At 42.3% G+C, this 18766-nt stretch overlaps 2 protein-coding genes across 6 annotated transcripts; one reads left to right on the plus strand and one right to left on the minus strand.

The window, feature by feature from the left end:
• The first annotated feature begins 545 nt into the window (after positions 1-545).
• dcxr (dicarbonyl and L-xylulose reductase) lies at positions 546-5938 on the plus strand. 2 transcript variants are annotated; one of them, XM_023341375.1, is made up of 9 exons: positions 546-716; positions 834-919; positions 2335-2432; positions 2683-2837; positions 2943-2985; positions 3290-3389; positions 4352-4464; positions 5051-5168; positions 5629-5938. In XM_023341375.1, the coding sequence occupies exons 2-9, from the start codon at positions 868-870 to the stop codon at positions 5730-5732; spliced, it is 783 nt and encodes a 260-aa protein (XP_023197143.1). In that variant the 5' UTR covers positions 546-716; positions 834-867; the 3' UTR covers positions 5733-5938. The 2 variants fall into 2 exon arrangements, with proteins under 2 accessions (XP_023197143.1, XP_023197145.1); XM_023341377.1 differs by having other exon boundaries at positions 551-716; positions 4400-4464.
• Positions 5939-6444: 506 nt separating this feature from the next.
• LOC102224880 (Rac family small GTPase 3) lies at positions 6445-18277 on the minus strand. 4 transcript variants are annotated; one of them, XR_002753405.1, is made up of 6 exons: positions 13903-17197; positions 13013-13130; positions 11907-11969; positions 11070-11229; positions 10047-10254; positions 6445-9927 (listed from the first exon to the last, which is right to left on the minus strand). XR_002753405.1 is itself a non-coding variant. In XM_005814356.2 (6 exons), exons 1-6 carry the CDS (start codon positions 18084-18086, stop codon positions 10124-10126), a joined length of 579 nt encoding a protein of 192 aa, XP_005814413.1. In that variant the 5' UTR covers positions 18087-18262; the 3' UTR covers positions 6445-10123. The 4 variants fall into 4 exon arrangements, 3 of the variants coding, with proteins under 3 accessions (XP_005814413.1, XP_023197146.1, XP_014330150.1); XM_005814356.2 differs by adding an exon at positions 18052-18262 and having other exon boundaries at positions 6445-10254; positions 13903-13974; XM_014474664.2 differs by lacking the exon at positions 6445-9927 and adding an exon at positions 18052-18277 and having other exon boundaries at positions 10194-10255; positions 11067-11229; positions 13903-13974.
• Positions 18278-18766: the final 489 nt, after the last annotated feature.

Genomic DNA, 18766 nt, shown 5'->3' on the forward strand with positions numbered 1-18766 from the left:
AAATTAATTGAATTATTTATTTTCAATTTCTTATATATATCAAGTATTGCATATGATAAACTTAAGTGCTTAAATAAAAAATCCACAGAATGTGGTTATGCGATTAATTGTCATAATAATCAATCGAATAATCTTTAGTTCCCGCCCTCTGTGAGGCAGAGCGGCAGGACGGATGGCCGTCCGTTTAAACATCCCGGACTCCCTGAGTAAGTGAGTAGTGGACTATGGTCAGGTTATGACACACTGTAACAACTTCATGTGTGTGTGTGTGTGTGTGTGTGTGTGTGTGTGTGTGTGTGTGTGCGTGTGTGTGTGTGTGTGTGTGTGTGTGTGTGTGTGTGTGTGTGTGTGTGTGAGCAATTTGTTGATGATTCCTAAACGCATCAGTACATGGAGTTGATTTGGAAGCTGTGGTAGCCCAAAACACAAAACTTTATCCTCATTATTCTGAGATTGCTAAATGATAATGGGAGATTATTTCAAAATGATGACATACACGTTCTTTTTTTGTTGCTTTTGTTTATTTATCAGAGTGGCAGGTGAGCTTCCAGCCCAATCAGAAGCTGTGTGCTGTGTTGAGGGTTAGTTGAACGGTCATGTAAACACCAACTCATGCTCAGTCGATGAGAGAGCAGCAGCTCTGACCTGGAAGTGAAACAGAACTTTCCTCCTGGACTTTCAGGTTGGGTTTCTGAACCCGGATCTGCCTGCAAAAGGTGAGTTCTCTTCACGGTACCAGTCACATGAAGAACTGTCTCAGTTTCAAATGAACTGGAACTGAGACGGATCCACCGGAAACTTGACCGAAGCTGCTGTGTGTTGTCTATTTGCAGCTGATCGCAGCCGAACCGAACCGAACCTCTCAACATGGAGATTTCATTTGCAGGCAAACGGGCGCTGGTGACAGGAGCAGGAAAAGGTGGGAATAATCCTTAGAGGACCGGGACGGTACCACCGGCATGCAGAGCGGGTTCGGTTATGTGTTTATGCGGAAGTTGTCTCTCATTCCAGTGTTTTTAATAACTTTATCTCACAATCAGCGCGAGAAAAACATGTCTAACGGTTTCAGTTCCACTTTACCGTGATATTCACAAGTCAATCCTTGACTGGAATATTATATAGAGAAAGATGATTAAAATGAATTTAGTGAAACAGATCATGAAGTGATTCTCATCTTAGACCAGAAGAGATTCCTGCACCACGTGACATCATAGGTCAGTTCTGAGCTGGATGACCTGAACCTCCACAATATAATCTGTTTTCACTTTTTGAAAGTCAAATTAGAACATGTTCAGATATTCTGCTGTCTGTTTGTCTGACTCCATTAGTTGGTTTCTCTGCTCTGTAACTCGGGTCTTATAGAAACGTTCACAGTTAGTGTTCAGTTTGCTGAATTCACCACAGGCTATTTGACTTTTAGAAACATCAGAAGGAAGATCAGGGTTATGTCATCACAAAGGCTGAATAGTTATAGACCTGTCACATTTAGTTTTTTTTTCACAAAAAAAAAATATTTTTTTCATTTTTTACATTGTAACTATTTGGTGTAGAAATGAAATGAATCCATTCAGTAATAAGGCTGCAGCCTGGCAAACAGTGGCTCACTGGGAATCTTTAGTCAGACGATGCTTCAGTTCTCTGTTCTTTATTCTCCATCACAATCCATTCTTCATACTCCGGATGGTTGAGGCTTGGTGGGCGTTAAATCGCTACCACTGATCCAGTTTCCTCACTGCTTTCAAAATAAATTGTTGTACAATATTGTTAAAAATGAAGTGGTGAAAATTTTTTTGTCATTTCAAAAAAGAAATTTTCCCAGAAATATTCGTGTGTGTGGAACCTCTGGATGAAGAAAAGACGGATTTGACATAAAATCAAGAAAATGATGGACAACCCTTACCTCGTCTTTATGAGGCTGTCATAGACGGAGAGCCTTCAGTCAGAAGCTTCTTCAGATTCACTGAATACAGGATGTACAATAACTCTTTGACAAATTTGAATTAATATGACTTACAGCAATGTTTAGTTTTACTTTGGGATCGATAAAGTATTTTTGAATTGAATGTGTGTTTGTTTGTAATACCTTGTGGGGAGCATTTTCTTGACACATACTACGTTGTGGGGACCAAAGCCTGGGAAACGCTCTTTTTGAATGGAAGTCAAAGGAAAGTCCCCACAAAAATAGCCATGCAAACATGTGTGTGTGTGTGTGTGTGTGTGTGTGTGTGTGTGTGTGTGTGTGTGTGTGTGTGTGTGTGTGTGTGTGTGCATGTTCGTGGATTTGTGTGACCTGGCAGCTTCAGTCTGGATGATGATGTATATTTTGTGTATCAGGTATCGGCAGGTCCACGGCTCTGGCTCTGGCACGCTGCGGGGCTCGGGTCACTGCAGTCACACGGACACAGGCTGACCTCAACAGTTTAGTGCAAGAGGTGACCCCCCCTGTGGCGACCCCCCCAGCACACACACACACGCACGCACGCATGCAAGCACGCACACACACACACGCACGCACGCACGCAAGCACGCACGCACACACACACACCACTCCATCCCCATTCTTATTTGATACGAACTCCCTGACAGTTTGGCTTTCTGTAGCTTTGCAGACTTCTTGTTCATTCTCTCTCTGCCTTCACCTTGAAAGTAAATACTCTGATTTCCTCCTTCACCCCCCTCCAGTGTCCAGCCATCGTCCCAGTGTGTGTGGACCTGGCGGACTGGGCAGCCACCGAGGCTGCCCTGAAGGACGTCGGGCCCATCGATCTGCTGGTGAACAATGCTGCCTGCACCAAACTGCAGCCATTCCTGGAGGTCACGCCTGACCAGTTTGACCTGTAAGGCCAGAATGACACCATTTTATTCTCCTAGATACAGGTCAGGCCAAAGGGTGAGAACAGGAACTGAGTTACTGGTTTCAACCAACTGTTGTTGTTTTTCAGATTGTTTAATGTGAATGTGAAAGCTGTGCTACACATTTCTCAGGTAAAACAGCCCTAAAGTAAGATCTGCTTATTCAGCTTCTATTTGCATCTACATTAAATTAATTTATTGAATTCATCTAAACACTTTATTCATATTCTTCCTCACTAGTGATTTACTCAGAATGACCCTAAAACATCTGCCACTGTCACTCTGAGGTGGACTTTATGCTGTGCAGAATGCAGCAAAACACAAAACTGCTGATGGCTGTGAATGCTTAACTGCGATATACACACACATAGTTAGATGGGCCATGCAATCCTTTACTGTAAACAACTGAAGCTACCTGTTTCTCTGTGTGTGGTAGATGGTGGCTGGTGGGATGAAGGCCAGAGGGTCGGGCGGCTCCATCGTCAACGTGTCCAGCCAGGCGTCCCAGCGCGCCCTCAGGGATCATACTGTTTACTGTGAGAAACAGACGGCTTGACATTCACTGTCTTCTCCTTCACCACACTTGGAGAAACAAACGGAAGAAATGAAATATTTCATAAAATAAAAGTGCAATATTTCTTGCCAGCCCTCTGAGAGAGTGAAACAGTCATTTTCGAAAGAGTCATTGACCACAGATTGAAATATTTCTAGCTTTTGTCCTTTGCAGTTTTAATAATTGTGGCTATAGGTGAAGAAAAGCCAAAATTCAGTGTTTCAGAAGGCTAAAATATCAGATTAGACCAATCAAAAACAGATGCTTTGAGCACAGAGGTCAGGACTCTGAAAGGTATGTATGTTTCTGTCCACTCAATGCTTGGTCAGTCTCCATTTTCATTTAAATAACTGGATCAATGCGCCGAGGCATGGAGGCGACCAGCCAATGGTTCTGTGTAGGTGTGATGTTTGGTTTGAAATCTGCCTTCTGCTCAACTGCCCTGTTGGGTCTGGTGTCTCTCATCTTCCTCTTCAAAACAGCCCAGAAATGATCAAAGTGGTTAAAGATCAGGGGAGTTTGTTGTTCATCTTCATCCAGCTGGTCAGCAGAGGAAGCATGAAGAGCTCTAGATTCTCCTGGTCGACACTGCATTGACTGTGGAAACCCAGTGGACCAGAACCAGCAAAACATGATACCCCAAACCTTACCATGATTGGGTCCTGCTGACCCAGAGTGACCTTGGAGGCTCAGGAAACATCTGCAGGTGTTTTAGTTAATCAGATGACTGGGGCTAACACCAGGAGTTTCCAATAATAACCTTTTTCACACTATTCTGATTTTCTGAGACACTGAACTTGCATAATCATCAAAATGACTAGAAACAGTCTTGGGAAATATCACTCTATATTATATGTGATTATAATACATAATGAGTTTCCTTTTCTGAGATGACTGGCCAGATATATTGCACTTTTTCACAGTATTCTAACTTTGATGTTCTAGTAATCCCTTCCAGTGAGAGTTGCTGTGTTATCATTCGGCCTTGCTCAGGTGCAACTAAAGGGGCCCTGGACATGCTGACCAAAGTGATGGCCCTAGAGCTCGGACCCCATCAGGTACTGCTTCACTCAAACCTGCAGGAGGGATTCGCTAAAGTAGCCCAACCTCAGTCTGTTTTAAACACCAGAACAGTCCCAGAGAACTCTTCTTGAACAGAGGACAGCTGCTCTTTTTCTCTCGTTTCCTGAAGCTGTTTGACCTCTAATCCAAAAGGCCACTTTAGAATTAAAGGTCCAAAAGTGGCCTCTAATCCAAAAAAGTAGGTATCATCAGCATATTCTAAATCATATCTATATATATTCGAGCAGCTGAGCTTTAATTAAACCATAACTTCAATAAAACTTTGTCTGTAAAGCCTAAGTTCAGCATGTATCCAGTCTACCTAGCAACAACACTGACAGTTACTGTCCGGAGTTTTTAAAAAGTTTTTTGCATGACCTCTGATATTATTTCCACACAGAAACATTCCCAGCTCATGTCTGCAGCAGAAACCTTTAACTGACAGAGCGTCCTCTAAAAAACCCAGACATCAGTGACTTAGCAACAGAAACTCCTGTCAGTGTGTGTGTGTGTGTGTTCTAGACACACATCGTGATGCTGCTGTCTGTGCTCACTCAGAAACTTGTTTTGTGGTCCAATCAGATCCGTGTGAACAGCGTCAACCCTACAGTTGTTATGACAAAGATGGGTCGCCTGGGCTGGAGTGACCCGGAAAAAGCCCAGACCATGAAGTCCCGCATCCCCCTGGGCCGCTTCGCAGGTCAGATACAAAGGTCACGACCTTGTGTGCTCACAGTGTTGTTTGGTAATCTGTGCTCTTAAACAAGCAGCCTTCAGAGATTTTACCAATACTTTTATCTGAAACCTGACATAAGTAATAAAAGCATCAAGGGCGTTATGGGGAAGATGATCCTTGATTTTACTAATCAGCATCAGATGATAAAACCTAGAGTGGAATCTGAATCAAAGATCATCGAATGGACACACAACCAGACGAGTTTAATGATCTGCTGCTTTCTGTCAGCAGGTTCAATTGACCAAATAAAATCACTTTTATTGTTTTATTGCAGAAAATTCTCTGGTTTCAAGTTTCTCTCACTTTCCTCCAAATTGAATATATAAAATGAATGCAGTTTGTAGAAGCTTGCTTGGAGCTGAAGTGTGTGTTTGTGTGTAGAAATCAATGGAAAGTCCACATGTGTATTTGTGTGTGTGTGCAGAGGAGGAGGACGTGGTGAACTGCATCTTGTTCCTGCTGAGTGAGAAGAGCAGCATGATTAACGGAGTCGCCCTGCCAGTGGACGGAGGCCACCTGGCCTGCTGAACATCACCACGAGTTCCAGCTGATCAGAGGCAGATGTGCTGACAGCTCAGGGTTTTACCCCAACATTCAGATGGTCCAAAATGAACGGGTTCATTGTTGTTGAATCATGATTTTTAATTTGTCTGTGTGGTTTTGAACATCAGAAAATTACATCCCAGATGTAGATGTAGATCTCAGTGAAATAAAAGCATAAAAAAGCCATGATATCATCCGGATTGATTAAAGGGATTTTATCTATTAGCCCTCAGACAATTAAATTATAATATGATTAATTTAAAAAATAATTAGAATAACTTTTTTGTTTTGTTCTGTGTCCTCCAGTTATTACTGGTTACTAAATTAGTTGATTAATTCAGGCATCTCATTATTCTGGCAATTAGCAAACAGAAATATTTCAGCTAACTGAGCTAAACCAGGAAATGCTCTGAGTTCATGTCAGACTGAAGGACAAAAAATGTTTTCATACATTTTAAAAAGCTTTCCAGTGAAGATTAAACTCCTCCCTTCACCACTCACCTGCACCACCTTCAAACACTGCAGCGTATCAAACACACGACACTGATTCCTCTGCGTATCATGTCAAATCACGACAGCAAGCCATGTTCTTTACGTATACGTTTGTATTTAGTATACAAAAATGAGTTTTTTTAACCACACCAACATGTGAATTAATTAATAAAAAAGAAGACAAACAGCTGAAACAAGTATACAAGTCATCTTACATACGTACATGGCCGATGCATTTCATCGTACAAGCTCTCAGAAGATTTACAGTGGGCCAAACAACCAGAAAACTTCCATGCAATAATAGTATTACAGTTTTTTTTTTTTGCTGTGTTTCTCAGCTACATATCGACACCTTAGCTAGGCAGGACCACATGACATGATTCAACCACACAGCATGACAGGCGGAGACCGCCCCCCTGCACCCACCCCCCAACGCAGCCCTGCAACCAGAGAGAAAATCTGCTCATAAAGGTGCAATCTGCACTGTTTGCTGCAATGACAAACTGCACAAAGATTGGCCCCTTTATCCTATACACTGTTAGCAACACTTGTAAATTCAACATGAGCAACTAGAATTTCTTTAAAGTTAACTGTTTTACTTTTAGGAAGGTACATATTTAGGTACATACAGATATTCCTAATGCGTTGCGCATTCTGTACATCACTAGATGTCATTAAAACCCTTTTTTTTCTGCCTTAATGTCCACACAATTTTTGAAAACTCCCGTGTATTACTACAATATGAAATTGTACCAAAAACTGGACACTAAAAAACTTGGCTTAAAACAATGTTATCTTTAGTCGCCATCCCGATCAACACCGTGTCACTGCTACCGACACGAGCCTGTTCACACACAAATACCAGCGTCTATTTACATGCCTGTGACAAACTCACTCACACGCACACACATGAACAGAGAGTAGATCTAATCAGTGGGATCATGAAGACAGAGCATATTAAGACCATGCAAGCTCCTCCCTTTCTGAAGGCAGATCTCAGGCAGCAAGGTTGGACAGCTCCATGTTTGGCATGCTAGTCTGACGCACGTCCACGGCTCCAGAGCAGGAAATAAGAGAAAGCTCTGCTGTTTCTGTAGGTTTACCTTCTTACTGAGGATCACATGGTTTGTGATGTTGTGGCAGATTCGTTTAACAGTCAGACACAGAATAGACCCAGAAACACTGAAGTATTTCTGCAAAGCGAATGGAGTTTGGGCAACCACAAGGCACACAGATTACAATCAGTTAATCAATCCATCAATAACAGATACTATCCAGGTGTTTTTTGTCTACAGAATCAGCTTCTGACAGCAGCCTACTCAGAGAGGACATCAGGGGACAAGAACTTCAGTCTGAAGTTTGGTTGCTAGGTAACGCCAGTTAAAGACCATGCAGTGTGTTCAGTCTGCTGCTCCATGAAGGGTCTCACCTCCAGGTGGATGACAAACGAGAGGCCAGGAGCATCTGGACCACAGGGGAATGGAATCACTACACTGAATAAGTGAAGGTCAAAGTTCAGCTCCCCATAGAGAAGGCACATGACCAGGTTCTTCATTCTGCAGGTGTTAGGTGGTGAGGAGATATTGAGACTAAAGCCAAGCTCTACGGCATCAACTCGACCTGCTGAGAGCTGATAGGGCCGAACGATACGGCAAAAAAACCTGTCACAATGTAAGAGTTTCATATCAGTGGATATCAATAATTATTGATGCGTTTTTTTGTTTTAAATATCTGAAGTACTACCAAACCGGTGGCGTGAATTTCCTGTTTTATCCAGTTTTCACTCCATGTTATTGTTTTTAGTTTTTAGCAGTTATGAGGAACGGTGGCGAAACCTGAAACAGCTGCTATGCATGTTACTCAACAGGTTGTTGCTTGGTAACCAAAGACTAAGTGAGTTGGTTGATGTCACCAATGTGAGCGGTTGAGCAGCTAAAGCCTTTCCCCTGCCTACATCTCCCAGAGTGCTGTGCGGTTCTGGATATTGAATGTTCTATCAGACGATATTCAGCTCTAGGTACAGGATGAATGTAAGGGCCTGAAAACGGAACCACAACCAGTAAGCATCGACTAGAACGCATCACCATGGCAATGGCTTCCAGAGCTCAGATCTGCAGAAGCACCGTGCTGAAAGGTTTCTAGCGCTCCTCACTCAGATCTGTCTGACCCGCTGATGGTCCATCAGGCCGCTGTGCTTCCAAACAGCCTCTTCCACCAACATCACAGCAGGTTTTGATCAAATACTTCTGAAGAAAATTTGAATCGAAATTGCATTTTGTTTTCTGGATCTTTCGCTGACATTTTGTCTCTCTATGTTAAATTTAAACTACAACAAAAATTAGAGACTTTTCATTTTCTGAAAGCAAACCTACAAAAGCAGCTCTGATTTCCTGACTGTAGTTGAAGTTTCCCACTGATTCTTGTCTAAGATCAGCTGCTTGCCAGAACTGAGTGTTGAACAGCAGAATCACTGGTTTGATGAGCCTCACTGGCACCAGATGAGCTCTCAGCCCAAATCCCAGCTTCTAGGAAACCAGGAAGTCGAGTTCAGTGTTTCAAGCTTAAAGAATTTCCTTTGAAAAGGAAAAGCTACTATGAAATTATGACTACACGTTGTTTCTATACAGATGTAAATAAAGGAAGGCAGGTGAGAAGTTACAGCTGAGCTAAATTCTCATGGATAAATAATTATAGCTTAATCCATCAGATGGCATAACCACAGTGTGTTACTCTGACTGCAAACAGGCTGGAGATTAATTATTATAATCATTGGGCATCTTTTAAAAAAAGCCTCAGATCACATGATACAGCTGTGTTAAATATTTTACCTACTTCGTTTAGGCCTAAAATATAAGCTGTGCTTTCTGCTTTGACCATAAAAAACCACATTAGTCTGAGCTGCAGATCTGAACTCAGCGGTCAGTAATCAACTTCTTACCATTCTCAGGTGGCCTGACCAGGATGTTTTTACACAGCTAGACATGTTTATTATCTCAAAGTGCAGCTCACAAAATGATAGCTGTGATATGCTGCATTCCAGTTGTACTCGGAACTGGGAAATTCCGATTTCCTGGTTGGAAAATTCAACTTGAACGCCATCCAAAGTCAGATTTCCCAACGGGAAAGTGGAGCAACTCCGACTTTCGCGCTTCAGTATGGCCGCTCCTTGAATCAACAGTAGTAAGCTGTGGTGGAAAAAATGTTTATTTTGCAAGACACACATGTAAGAAAAAAATCAATATTACATGTAGTGCCTGTAACTCTAAACCGCACAAATTAAAAATGGTGTTTCCCTATGAACAGTAAAGCTTAAAACTATGTTTGTAAGAGATACTGTGAACAAGGTTTATGAGCTTGCCATGTTCAAATCCCGACTTTCTAACTTAAACGCCAAGTCTGACGTCAAACCCAGCCCTGAGTTCTGACTTCCCAGATAAATGGAATGCAGCATTAGCAGCCAGAAGGTTTTCAGGGCTGAATGAGCTGATCTTAGACAGGGAGCTGAGAGGAACTTCAACCCTGAACCTATCAACACCTGACGTTCTGTGTAATTACCACTGCGTTAATTTAAGCAAGCATGTCTGAGAGAGAAGAGAGCAGTAGAAAGACGGTTGTGGAAAGCTGCAGTCCTCCTGGCAACAGTACAACGGAGACGGACAGTCAGTGCCATTCACAGGGAACCTACCATCTTATTCAGGAATGGTAAAAAAAAAAAAAAAAAGAATGTTGGTCGTCTAACCAATATAGTTCTGAAAAAGAAAAAAAAGACTACAGAAAACAATCACTGAACTGCACACTCACTCTCACCAGTTTTAGCTCTCATTCTCTCAAAGAAAGTGTGTGTGTTGTTCATGATGATGTGGTGTTGTAGCAGTGCCTCTTCCTCAGAACATGGTGCATCTCTTCCCTCTCTTCTTCACCGGTGGGGGGCAGAGCACGGCTCGGATGGCCTCGTCAAATACTGTCTTCAGGCCTCGCTGGGTCAGTGCAGAGCACTCCAAGTACTTCACAGCCCCTGAGGACCAGGAAGACATGGTGGGAGAGAAGGGTGAACGTCCTAACAGGAGGATGCCCAACATGTACTCTACATGTTTACAGACAGACTATCTGAAAAGGACATACAGCTTAAGGGTGTTTTTACACCTGATAGTCTGATAGACTCGGTTTGACTGAGGACCAAAGTTGCAATGTTTGTTACATTTTCAGCTGCTCCACTTCTCTTCCACACGACACTGAGTCAAACAAATGAAACCCTTTGAGCAACCTGTACCCCCCACCCTCACCTGTGGGGGCGCTGCGCCAAGAAACATAACAAAAAACCTCCACTGAGCACAATTTCCTTCTTCACCAAAATAAACAAAAAACAAGCCATTTGTCCAGCTAGAGCTAGACTTGCATGTTTATTTTGGTTGTATTTACCCAGAATGCCCTGCACTGTAGTCCGCTTCCTGCTTTTGGAATGCATCCACATATGCATAGGCGCTGCACAAAAGAGGCGGAGCTAAGTCCATCCATGCGTTTTGCACAGCTGAATGGTTGCCATGGGGATTGAAGGATTTTTCCCAAACACGTATGAAAGAATCAAAGCAACACTCCAGGTATTTTTTTTGATGAGGAAATAGCATAGAAAAGAGTCGATTTTCCATAATACTGTCCCTTTAAGACCAAACCACCACAGTGGCCACTACATCACATCTAAAGAAACATAAACCCTGCATAGTAAACTACCTAAATTACCCATCCTTCACTTGAGTTTCATATTCTCCATTCTAGGTGCATTACTCATAAATGAGAGCTAACAAATGTGTTTTGTCTGCGCTGCACTCTCACCGATCTCCCTCGCCATAGCCAGACCCTGAGGATAGGTAATGGGAGACAGCTTCTTGTCCCGCAGCCTTTCGATGGTGTCCTTGTCATCTCGAAGGTCCAACTTCGTCCCCACCAAGATGATGGGTGTGTTGGGGCAGTGGTGTCTCACCTCTGGGTACCACTACAGCACCAAGGGCGCACACAGGGGCGTGTGCACAAATGGATTTACAGAGAGACAACGTCAGTGGAGACAAGAAACGGGAGAGTTAGCTGGATGCAGAGGATGAGTGTTACACGCCTCTCCACAAGGATGAGCAACACGAAGGAGTCAATATGAAAAGTTAAAGCTGCAGTATGGAACTTCAAAAATCTGTTTTTTACATATTGGTTGAATCTGTCCCCATGTGATGACAATTTTTTCCACAGATTATCTGTCTGATGTTACACTGATACGGTGACAGTTTCAGCAAATACATAACAAATGTTTTTCATAAAAGTTATCTACAAATAATTTGAAGGTTGAACAAATTTAAATGACATGATGAGGAAGTTCTGCAGAGGGAGGTGGGACCTTGTTCAAGGTGTGATTTCACATGAGAGCGTCTCTCTACGCTCAGCACGCCAAACCTCAGCGGCCGCCTCTCCCTCCGCAGAGCGCCAGCACTGCTTCAGGCCTCGCTTTGCAACGGCTCTCTGCTCCGGCTTCAGACGGAGTCAGCTTAACTTCTGACCATTCCAAGCCGAGGACTGAGCGGCTGCAGTGGCCGTCTCTAATGCCAGGGGGCGCTATAGATGTGCCTCCTAGTGGTCAGACTGGGCTCGGGCGGGGTAATGGAAGGGGGCGGTCAGCGTACTGACCTTAGCTCGGACGTTCTCAAAGGAGGCCGGACTGACCAGGGAGAAGCATATCAAGAACACATCCTGGGAGAGAATCAGAGAGATCGCTGGTTGACAGGAAATCTGTATGTTTGTGTGAGTGTGTTCGTGGCAACGAAAAGGTTTGAGTTTATTTATAAAAGTACTGGATCAATTAATTTCTGGATCACTATCTATAGACCAATAATCAAATAATATGAAGCTTTAGATTCAGTGAGCAACAGGAAGTTGTTTAATTCTTCTTTTACTTTAATTTACATTTCCTTATACCAGACGGTCAGACGTGTGTTTTTCTAACATATTTGGATATGTGGAAATTTTATATACATTTTTAAAAGAACAAACAGTCATAAAAAATGAATAAAAGACTTATTAAAGTGTTCTGTTAAATATAAACAAACATTTCCTGGAGTGGCTTTCTGGCTGTCTTTGAAACAGACTTTGTCTTTACTCAACATTTAACACTATTGTCTTATTGATAAACCAACTGAAAGCTTTTTTCCACACAAACACCCCATTAGAGCTAAAAGCATGATTGTTTTCCATATTTTCCTATATGTTAGTTTCTTAGATGTGCTGATTTTAATCCTTTGCTGTGAATTTTATATTTCTTTGAATCATTTTGCGATGCTGTTTTCTTGACGCTGACAGAGTCTGGTCGGTGACTGGAGGTCCAGGGCGCGTTGGCAGGAATAGAGTTCAAAATGGATGTGGAAACATTCGTTTTTCAAGTTTAAAAGATATGACCCAGAATATGATCATTATAAGGAAATAGGAAAACCAGATGTTACCTGGCAGCTTTGTTGGGAAATTTAGTTGAAGACAAAAAAATTAAGCTAAGTAAATTTTTTTAAGTTGCTTAAAATATTTACATAATGAACATTTACTGTATTATGAATTCATTTTGATATAGTCAGTAATTTATTTGAGTTTTTATGGAGGGACACCCCACCTACTGGCTTAAATGGCTAACTGCATGTCCTAATTTTTCACTTGGTTATATAAACCTATATGTACATTTGTCCGTACAGTGGTTCCTGCATGACACAGAGAGAGGAAGTGATTTTGGGAGGAAGGAGTCGGAGTACCGTCTGTGGGTAAGACAATGGTCTTAATCTATCATAGTCCTCCTGTCCTGCCGTGTCCCAGAGGCCCAGGTTCACTGGCTTCCCATCCACCATTACGTTGGCAGAGTAGTTGTCAAAGCTGGAAGAGACAGGAGAGCACGGTTTGGAAAAACAAGCATGAATTGTACAAACTCCCAGCTGATCTGAGTCCTGATAAAGAATTGGGTGGCAGCAAAAACAGATGTAAACTTAATGATGAGATCAGAGGATGTTCAGACGTGGCTCTGGAGAAAAGCTGAAACACCCTTTAGCTACACTTCTAGCGAGGTCAGACTCTTTTTCATAAATTGGTTAGTTCTTTGACTTATGTCAGGTGACTTACATGTGTTTTTTTTTTTTGCTCTTCACAATTCACTTTTTGATCTATGTGTTATATGTTAAATAAGACCAATGCAAAAATCTATGTAATTAATTAATTACATTGATTTTAAGGCATTACAAATTTTAATGCAATTAAACACATTTATTTTATGTACAAAGGTTCCAGTCAATAAATACATTATATATTACATTATTGATGTGACCTTCATTAAGATCTACGCTTGTTCTTCACACCATGACTTTATGGCAGAGGGTTTCCACTCACTGCTTCGGTTTCACTGCCTGTCTCTGTTTCTGGTAAAGAAATAAAGACTGTGTTTTATGCTGGACTGTTGATTTGTGCTTATAATGATAGAGTGTGTACTTTCTTTTGTAAATTCGACATGCCATGCTTAACAGAGAAGGTTTACTAATTAGTATTCTACTCGTTATTTTGTAGCACCATCATCCCTAACTGTTAGGGTAAAATGTGTCATCAGCACGAGTTGTTTTTTTTCTTCCTCTGGTGGAAGTGTTTGCAGCTCACTCACACAGTGGGGATGTATTCACCAGGAAAGGCATTGGTGGTGTAGCTGATCAGCAGACAGGTCTTTCCCACAGCCCTGAGGAAGAAGAGAAACGAGGGCACATTTATCAAACAGGTCCATACATGCACAAATGGAGCAGCCATGTCTGTACGGAGTGTGTGGACGAGTCAATAATGTCTGACATGCCTGGAGGTGGAGTGTGTGGACAGGCTACTACTCCCCTCCTCTGGGCCGCACACACACTGGCCCAGATTCATGTTGCCCGGGGACACAGTGGCCCTCTGTGACACAGCCTTCACCCACTACTGTGAGCACAAGCTCATTCTCTCTCTCTCACACACTCACACACACCCCCACACGCACACACCCACACACGCACGCACATGCAGGACCTGATCCCCTCCTATACTGGACTCACAGGCTGCAGGACTGTCCTCAGACTGACGATAGCATGGACATTAATGATAGTACTGTTAATGCAAGGGCCCTGTAAATCTGGGAGACTGGCCCCAAACAATCACACACTGTTTACTGGCTGTTCAGACTGGGAGCTGGGGTGGGGGGAGACCAAAGGCAGATTACTCTTGGATAAGGAAATACTTGGTTCCAGGATTGGAAAGATGTCCACTTCCAGTCAGAACAAAAGCTTGTGTTTTGGCAAAGCCTCCAACTCATTTTTTATTAATGTCCCTTTTGAACAGTACCATGTTTGATTATTCATTAACTATACAGCCAGCCCTCCATGAAGGTCTGTGTTGAGTTTAAAATACAAGCCAGAGGCTAAACTCAAGCTAAAACATGATGGACATTAAGAGAAATCACTATGAAATTTGTCCAACAGCTGTGTAACTGCAACATGCCTATGCTTTAAACTTTTATTTAAACAACACAGTTCAATTACAAGACACTGTAGAAGAAAACAACATGTGCTGAAGAGGTTGCAGTTAACTGAAGAGCCAATCCACTGACCTAAAGAAAAATGGAGCAACATTTCTGGATGGATGAAAGAAGCTTTGTTGTTTTCAGGGTCAGGGGTCTGAAAACAAAACTGAATTTGTGTCACACTACAATACAGTTCACAACACATCATCTCTTCTTTATAAACAAAGGGGGAAAAAAGTTACGTCGATCCAATGTATAGTTCAGGTTCAGTTTATTATTCAAATTGACTGAGAAGTTTCTATCTAAGGAAACCCAAAAGATTGAGTCACCGACTTGCATCAGAACCAGAACCTGAGTCAGAGTGAATGGACTGGAGACTGAAGCATGGTGGCTCAGGCATCATGATATAAGGATGTTTCTCAAACTATTGGGTCCATTTACCATGAAATTAGAATTTCAACATGTCAGTGACCTCAAACACACCAGTAAGCAGCATCTTGGTTCTACGCCAGTGGCTCCCAGTCCAATAACTGGACTTTAATGGAGTCCAATGGTCCTGACCTGGATCATAGTGTCAGAAGTTGGTCGACTTCATGCAACCCAAAAACTCCCACTGTGTCAGGCATCAGCTTTTGAAACCTATAAGTTTATTATTCTTCATTGTTCTAAAATTGAGCTGAATGTTGAACTGCAGACTGTAATGTAGAATCCAGACAGATGGATCTTTAGGGGTGTGATGACGGACCTGAGTGCAAAGGAAACACTTTCACAGAAGAAGAGAACCCAGTGATCATCCCATAGTCTTCTGATTAGCTCACAGCTAACTTCCTGAGCCCAGCTGATTAATAGTAGTAAACGTGACCAGCCAATAGTGATGCCTAATTTATTACTGAATATTTACTTAGTTTTAAAAACTTTAAATCGATTTGTTTATGGAAGTTATTAGCAAATTACCAATAGGTACAGTAATAGCAAGATTATTCTTCTGAACTGCATAGCATTCTGGGAGATGTAGGCAGAGGAAATTCTTTAGCCACTTAACCTCTCATAGTTGAGCAGATAGCATCAACTAACTCATTCACTCTTTGGTTACCTAGCAACAACCTGTGGATTAACAGGTTGTTAATCCAAAGGCAAATTCAGACTGATTTTGCGCAAAATCAGTCTGAAGTTTCACCATCGTGCCTCATAAGTACTTAACAACAAAAATCAAGGGTGTGGAGGGAAAACTGTGGAAAAAAACTGTAAGCGCCACCAGTTTGGCAATATTTCAGATATTTAAAACAGAAGAGTAATCAATAGTTATCGACATGGACTGATATGAAACTCTAATATCATGATATAATTTTCAGCCCTACTTGTGCTAACACTGAAGCCAACTCAATCTAAAAACCAGGAAATGAGAGGAGACACTACCTGCCTTCTGGTATGGAAAGCCAGTGAGGACAAATCAACGGCATGCAAACAACAGCTTTTGTTCGGAAATGATAAAAATGAGAAACAGAACTTGTCATTCTGAGTGAAGACACACAGGATGTGAACACGTCCATTCATGGTGTGAGCAAGCTGCAATTCTTGTCAGAACCAAGTGGTTCTGGAAAACCACAACCTTTAAGAATAACTGGGAGCAGCTCCACAACATGGATGGAGTGAAAGTGTGTGTGCAGCACAGCACAGGATCATTGTCAACACCTACAGTGTGTGGGCCGTTAGCGGTTTCACATCTGTACAGTCTGTACCAGAGCTCAGGAAAACTCATCACTAAACTTGTTCCAAGGCATCCAATCTAAGATTAATCCTGGCCTCTTTCCTTCCATAAATCAACAGGAAATGAATGGTTTATGAAACCACTGTAAACTCTTTGATTAACTCAGTGACAAAATGACATTGATGATATCTATTAAGCATCACTGAGCTCTCCATCCTGCCTGGAGCCACTTGAAGGCCAGATATACCACTGATATGTAGAGCGTGAACTCTTTGAAATATAAAATTGCAGTACTGCAGACTGATACTGAGATGATCACTATGAAGCATTCAGCTTCTATGCACCACAAATCTGGAACAAACTTCCAGAAAACTGCAAAACAGCTGAAACACAGAGTTCCTTTAAATCAAGGCTAAAAACTTGCCTGGATAGAGTTGCTTTCATCTCATAACTACTGGAACATTGATCAACATATTTGATGTGTATTGTTGATTTTGATGGTGGCTCGTGACATGTAAGGCACTTTGAACTACCTTGTGGCTGATGTGCAAATAAACTTGATTGATTGATATTGTGCAGCTCTAGACAGGCTCACTTTTTAATTTTTTTAAATAAAGTTTAGATGCCAATGATGATAGATGTATCAATCTATCATCATTGATACATCTATCAATGATGATAGATGTATCATCATTGAATAGATGATACATCTATTCAATCTTACAGACATTTATTGTCTCGAGTTTAATTTTATTTCAATTCTACTTCTTAACAGTTTTTGCAACTTTTCTAAGATCTCTTTATATTGTTTTGCATCTGTAAAGGAGTCCACAGTGAGCCAGGGGTTTAAAACTGCACACTATCTATGATGCTACTTTAAGATTTAAGTGCTTTTTTTAATGTAACATGAATAATTCCTTTCAGCAGGTTATGTGTACATTCTGAACATCATATTCTATGCTGCAAGTTATGGTGTCAAAAATCTCTAGAATGACGGGATTTATTCCAGAATTATACAGAGGAGGAGTTCACAGCTGTGAATTGATTTATTTATTTATTTTTGATATGTATTCTGACATTCAGCCTTTTTGAACTCATTGACTCATTCAACATTTATGAATCTGTCTAGTAAAAACAGCAGTACGGATCGTGAGCGGTGACCGCTGCAGCAGGCAGGAATCTGGGCGCTAGAAGACAAGGGGCTGGGTGAGCGGTTACAATAGCGGGGCCTGCTTGCTGCTGGCAGGGAGGGCCACGCATTCCTCAGCGTGCATCAGCACTTCAGCCTGCCTCCACTGGCCTACGATGGCCGTGTTCTCTGCGAGGCTTCCCGTGGCGCCCGGCTCCTCCCTGCACGCTGCAGCGGCCGGGATGCAGCCAGAGAGCCGCTAACAGAGGGGCGAGCCCACCGCTAACCCGGAGAAAAACGGGCCAGGCGATGCAGCGCTCCGTGAGCCCCATCCCTTTTTCCACATAGCATCCTCCCATCATCCATCTGTCGGCGGCCGCATCACATGAGCAATGCTCCGCTGCTGGCCCGTATCATCTGAAAGATCCCTTACCCGTCGCCGACCACCACACATTTGATCGCTTGCATTTGGACAGGAGCTGGACGCTTTCCGGGAACCGGGGGCTGGACAGTTCAGGGATCCGACAGTCCGCGCTGAGGGATCGGATGAGAGCAGCGGGTTAGTCCGCTTGGCGATGAAGCCGCAGTGAAAGAGGTCGATGACGGACTGCGCCGACTTTTTCCGGGAACAACCGAGTGCTGTTAAAGGGACAGGCCCGACAGAAATGCCTCGTTCCAGGATGTGAAAATGACGTCACAGTCAGACAGGCCGTTTTCCAGTTAGACGTCAGAACACGGGTGGGATTGTTCCAGTGATCAGGCTAACATCTGCTAACAGATGCTAAACTCACAGCTGGCCCAACGTAGTATTACAGTACAGTGTTCGACTTGGGGCCCCTGATCCTGTCCCTTTACCACCAGAGGGCTCCACCTTAAAGAAGAGTTGCACTACTTCAACATTTTTACTCAAGTAAAAGTAAAAAGTGGCTTTCTAAGAATTTCCTCAAGATTAAAAACGTATTTGGTGAAAAGGCTCATTTAGTTCTGGCTAACAGACCAAAACATATGTCTGATTACAAAACATGATGTATTACATTTGTTAAGAACATCTACTGTCTCATCTTCTGTTGCCAAGTTATAATGAAGATGATGGGGACAGAATAATGTAACTATGACACATGTGTTGTTAAAAATAAATAAAAATAAAG

The sequence above is a fragment of the Xiphophorus maculatus genome, chromosome 10 (assembly GCF_002775205.1).
Source record: "Xiphophorus maculatus strain JP 163 A chromosome 10, X_maculatus-5.0-male, whole genome shotgun sequence".
NCBI lineage: Eukaryota > Metazoa > Chordata > Actinopteri > Cyprinodontiformes > Poeciliidae > Xiphophorus > Xiphophorus maculatus.

What these genes read in the sequence shown, in the direction of transcription:
- LOC102224880 (XM_023341378.1), bottom strand. Translation starts at nt 14,042, where the DNA reads ATGGCTGCTCCATTTGTGCATGTATGGACCTGTTTGATAAATGTGCCC. An exon ending in CATTGTCTTACCCACAGACG is followed by an intron (nt 11,970 to 13,012) that starts GTACTCCGACTC and finishes ATTCTCTCCCAG; the next exon opens with GATGTGTTCTTGATATGCTT. An exon ending in GGCTATGGCGAGGGAGATCG is followed by an intron (nt 10,255 to 11,069) that starts GTGAGAGTGCAG and finishes CCTGGTCCTCAG; the next exon opens with GGGCTGTGAAGTACTTGGAG.
- dcxr (XM_023341375.1), top strand. Translation starts at nt 868, where the DNA reads ATGGAGATTTCATTTGCAGGCAAACGGGCGCTGGTGACAGGAGCAGGA. An exon ending in GGTGACAGGAGCAGGAAAAG is followed by an intron (nt 920 to 2,334) that starts GTGGGAATAATC and finishes TTTGTGTATCAG; the next exon opens with GTATCGGCAGGTCCACGGCT. An exon ending in TAGAGCTCGGACCCCATCAG is followed by an intron (nt 4,465 to 5,050) that starts GTACTGCTTCAC and finishes TGGTCCAATCAG; the next exon opens with ATCCGTGTGAACAGCGTCAA.